General features: G+C 43.4%; 1 protein-coding gene across 1 annotated transcript; it reads right to left on the bottom strand.

The window, feature by feature from the left end:
- Positions 1-760: 760 nt before the first annotated feature.
- On the bottom strand, positions 761-4,670 carry LOC311000052 (uncharacterized protein; the record flags this gene model as incomplete). The annotated part of the gene is made up of 2 exons (XM_083990687.1): positions 4,558-4,670; positions 761-4,392 (listed from the first exon to the last, which is right to left on the bottom strand). Exons 1-2 carry the CDS (start codon positions 4,655-4,657, stop codon positions 761-763), a joined length of 3,732 nt encoding a protein of 1,243 aa, XP_083846813.1. The 5' UTR covers positions 4,658-4,670.
- Between the last annotated feature and the right edge of the window lie 279 nt (positions 4,671-4,949).

Below are 4,949 nucleotides of genomic sequence, written 5' to 3' on the forward strand. Positions count from 1 at the left end.
TATATGCAATACAATAATATTACATATGAAAATAGTAAAATTAAATCATTCTGCAGGGGAGGTGGAAGCCAAACAGGCTTATGAAAATACCTCCCCTGTGTAAAAATAACTGAAAACAAGGCGATTGTGCAGAAATTCATTACATACAACAAAAACAACAACAAAAATTAGAGATGCTAAAATTATTTTTTCAGTTGTTTTTTGAAAAATGACAGTGTAGATACAGGAGCACACAATTATTACTTTAATCAAGTCTTTAACATCAAACTCAAACGTTAATCCAGATTTGAGTCAGTATATATTGAGTAAGTGGTTTAAGGACTGCACAACAAGTCGGCAGAATTTGCTTTTGGCACAGCATCAGCACATAATTCTGTGTAGGCAACATCAAACAACATTACACATACAGGCTATATATTTAACATAGATGGGGCTGGAGGTGGGTGGAGTTCAGTGACCTGATGGCACTGGGGGAAAAGCTATTTTTGAACCGGGTTGCTTTTGTTGAGATGGACCTATAGCGCCTGCCAGAGGGCAACAGTTGAAACAGGTGGTTAGCTGGGTGTGTTGGGTCAGTGATTATTTTATGTGCTCTTGTTATTGTACGTTTATGGTAAAATGAATCAAGTGAGTCTTCTCTCATTAGCAGGCATAACTAACATGTTGGTACATAGAAACTAAAATTGCTGCTCATCCACCACAGTCACACTGATGAACTGTTTTTACTGGAGGTTGTTTCACAGGTTCTGGTTTCAGAAAGTTATTTGAACCAAGTGGCAACATTGTTGAATAACCCTATGGCCTTGGACTTCATCTTCTCCATCCTTGACTTCTCTTTTCCAGTCAGATCAACTCCCTCTGCCACCTTCTTCAGAAGAACTGCTCCCTCTCTGACACTGTGTAGCTCTTTGACACGCTGCTGAAATCCAGGTTTGGCCTCACGTTCCTCTGTCTGTATCAGGAGATCAATGTAATCTGGAGTCGACAACGGATCTGGACAGAGTGCAATATCTTGCAGACGTTTCAAGCATTTAATTAATGTCCCCATCATTTCTATGATTGTCTTCTGCACCTGCTCATATTCTACTTCCAACTCTTTCATGATTTTCTCTTTATTCATCTTCTCTCCTCGTGCCGTCTCATATTCCTGCTTCAGGTTCTGATACGTCTTCTTCACTGTTACACGTTGGGTGTCAATTCGGAACGGATTGTTGCAGTGGACGCTCCACACACACTTTCTGGTACACACTGTGCAGTATCCATTTTTCATTGCAGCACAGCCACTTTTATCCTCATTTTTTGGTATGTAACAAGGATAATGGCAGGTGTAGTTGCAAGTGAGGCAGTTGGTGACGTGGGTTCCTGGTTGAAGATCCACCTTTATGATTCTTTCATCCACTGTTTCATATTCAAAGTCCTCATTTTCCTTCATGTGGGTCTCATGGTTTTTGAGTGCAGCTTTTGTCATGTTAATTTCCTCCAGTTTTGACAAACCCTTTCGTATAATTGGCTGCAAACCTTCAATAGTTGCCTCAAGTTGTTTACGCTCTTGGAGAACCTCCTTGGTCAGGGTCAGACTCTGAGGTTCCATGCTGGATAGATGAGTGAAGAATGTTTTCATGCTGACTTTCCCCATTTTCCAGAACATGTGATCAAAGTCGTCCTGACTGGTCTTGGCTCCTGTGTTTTTGGCAAAAAGCACTGAGTTGTTGAATTTGAAGTTGAGAACAGAGCCATCAGGGTTTGTAGCACATGGGATCTCAGCAGCTTTGATGGCCGTCAGGACTGGAGGTGATTTACCATCAGCAAAAGTGACCAGAATAACAATGTTTCTGGCAATGTCCTTCCCAAAAATGGAGAGGATGGCGTCAAAGATGTATTTCTGTGTGTGTGTCAGACGAGGTAATGCCGACTGAACTACAAAACACACTGCATCAATGCTGTCAATTCCACCTTTGACAGAGAAAAACTCTCTGATTTTGTCTGTGATTTTTTTGTCCTGTGTGATTCCTCTTGTGTCTCCAAACCCTGGAGTGTCGATGATTGTGAGGGAGTATGAAACTTGGAAACCATCTCTGTAGTTGATCTGATAGGCTGTCACCTCTGAGGTCTGACTGCACGCTTGTGATTCTTGAGTTTCTTCACCTATCAGTTTAAATCTGTAGTTGTCCTCCCAGTCGACTCCTAGGATGTAGTTGATCATGCCATTGATCAGGGTGGTCTTTCCAGATCCAGTGGCTCCAACAACCATGATGGTTTTGTTTGATGCATTTTTGGCTGGTTTCCTTCCAAAAACCTTTTTGTTGAACTGACCATCTCCTGCTGGTTTCAGATTTAACAGGAAGACAGGTGGATCACCTGGGAGGAGAGTGAAGTCTGTGTCATCCACTGGTTCTTTCTTAGTTTTAATCTCAAGCTCTGCTCCAGGCTCACTCAGTCCAACACCAACATCTGTGCACATCCTGATGGAGTAGACCGTGCTGTGTTTAAGGTTCGTCAGAGTGAAAGTGTACACCTCCTTCCTGGTGTCTGTGCTCATCCACTGACTGCTGTCCTCCTCCTTGAACTCAATGATGTACCTTCTTACATCACACTTTAGGACAGTTGGGGTGCTCCATGTCAGAGTGATGGAGTTTGCTTTCACTTCTGTGTCATTTACCTGAGTTGGTGGACCAGCTGCTGGGGGGGTCACAGCTGTGCAGATGTTGCTGCTGACAGTGTAGCTGAGTTTGCCCACAGCTGTGACTCTGATCTCATACTCAGTGTTTGGTCTGAGTCCTGACAGAGTCACTTCCTCCTGGTTCTTCTTCAGTGGTTCAGATGCCCACTGAGGGTTTCCTTCCTGTTTGATTCTGTGTTCTACTCTGTACCCTACAGATCCAGGATCTGATTCAGGTGCTGCTCTAACTGTTATTGTGTCATATGAAACAGCAGCAGCTGTTGGGGTGGCAGGTTTTGATGGAGAAACAAAGTGGACTGCTTCATCTGATCCATCTTCATATATGAAAATACACGCCCCTGGATGACGTCCATCATATTTGGCTGCAGATATGAATCTGGTGTCATCACTGCTGTTCATCATCTTCAGTTCTTTGAACAGTTGTAGTTGTCTCCTCATAGTCTGTTTGGTGTCAGTGGTGAGCCAGTCTGAGTCTCTGGTGGTTAGATCAGAGGATTCTCCAGCTGTGTCCATCATTCCTGCTGGTTTCAGGTGATTGGACAGTTTGACCAGGAAGCTATCAGGCTGCTCTACTGAGGTAAATGAAAAGCACACAACATTTCTGATGTTAAAATCAAAGAAGAGGTCATCCAGCTCATCATCCATCTTCACATGTAGTTCCTCCAGATGCTTAAGGCAGGACTTCAGTGTGTCTGATTCCTTCCCCTTGGTTTTCAGCCACTGATCCAGGTCTTTACTGTTGAATGGTGACTTCTCATGTGCCTTGAGGATCTCCTCCAGGACACTTTCCTCTTTCCCACCCCCTCGGATTGGAGGAAGCACTGACCCGAGCTTCTGCATGAAGTCATACTTGTAATGTTTGCACATCTGCATCAAATCCTGAACCTTCTTTTCCATGGCAGGAAATGTTGCTGCCACTGTGTCTCTCAGCAGGTCTCTGCATCTCACCTCTGTCTGGTTCAAACTCTCTATTGTTTTGGAAGAGTTTCTGATGAGAGCACTGCTGATGTCTCTTAGGAGTCTTGCTGCTCTTGAATCCAGCTTCACCAGAGGGTAGAGCCACACCCTGAGAGGAACAGCATGTTCCCCATCCTCTCCCAGCATCTTAGGAAGGTCTCTGTAAACACTCATAGCATCACTGAAGGACGTTGGGTTGGAAGGTAACTTGAAGTCTCCATGAAACGTGCAGCTAAATTTTTCAACTGCTGTTTTCTCTTCTTCATTCATGTTGAAAGATGCTTCACAATTTACTGTGAGGAATTTCAGTTTATTGAACATGAGTTTAGCCTCCCCCTCCACTTGTTTTTTTTCATCCTCTGATGACGAAGCTCTGTCAAACACAAAGTAAGCACCAGCTCCGTACAAGATGGCTGTGACCACATGAGTGGCAGTGTCGTCCTCAAACACATTAGGATGAGCCACCTGTCCAAGACCCAGGTGAGCCATCGTTAATGATTCAAACCTTGTTGTTGTTTTGTACTGAAGAGTCATGCGGGCTTGTTTTTCAGATTTCTTTTTGTCTTGGAAGTATTTTGCTGATCCCTCCACATTCACCAGTCCTCCCAAGATGCTCAGCTTAAGAGAGCCAGAGATCTGCAATGAATTTGACTTCTCTTCAATTGAATCTGATGTGGTGACATTGAAGTCAGTGTTATTTTGATGTTGAACATTTGCATTATTTTTCAGCTGATCTGGATCCCACAGAGTTACACCTGTTGACACATTAATGACACAATGTTAACTCAACAAAGACTACAGAAACTTAAATGTCTGTTATCCAAATGACACATAAACCAGGTTTATCATAACAGTTTTGAAGCTGTGTATTTATTCATGTTAAGATGAAATGAGGCTTTGAAGACATCACCAGCTCCTACCTGGAACAAGAAGGTCCCTCCTGCAGTCATACAGCATGCCAAGTTGGAATGGTCTTCCCAGGGCTGCAGTCTCTATGGTCTCATTACCAGCTGAGGCCATGATGTTGGTGAGTTTCAACTGGAAACAAACACAGAAACTATAATCATCAGTAACTGTAAATAATTCAATTATCCTACAGTGCTTCAGATAAAGAAAGTCATTAATCTCTAAAGAGAAAATTCTCTCCCTACTAATTCTCTCCCTACTGATGCACCGCCGTAGGACTACTCCTGGCTGTGTTTGAACTGTCATTTTCTGTTGTACTTTGTAGTTTGGCCTTGGTGTCTCGTACTCTCTCTGTGTTTCCACAGATCCATCGGAGCTCCATCTCTCTGCACCAGCCGCCGCCTGC

This window comes from Trachurus trachurus (genome assembly GCF_905171665.1).
Source record: "Trachurus trachurus genome assembly, chromosome: 17".
NCBI lineage: Eukaryota > Metazoa > Chordata > Actinopteri > Carangiformes > Carangidae > Trachurus > Trachurus trachurus.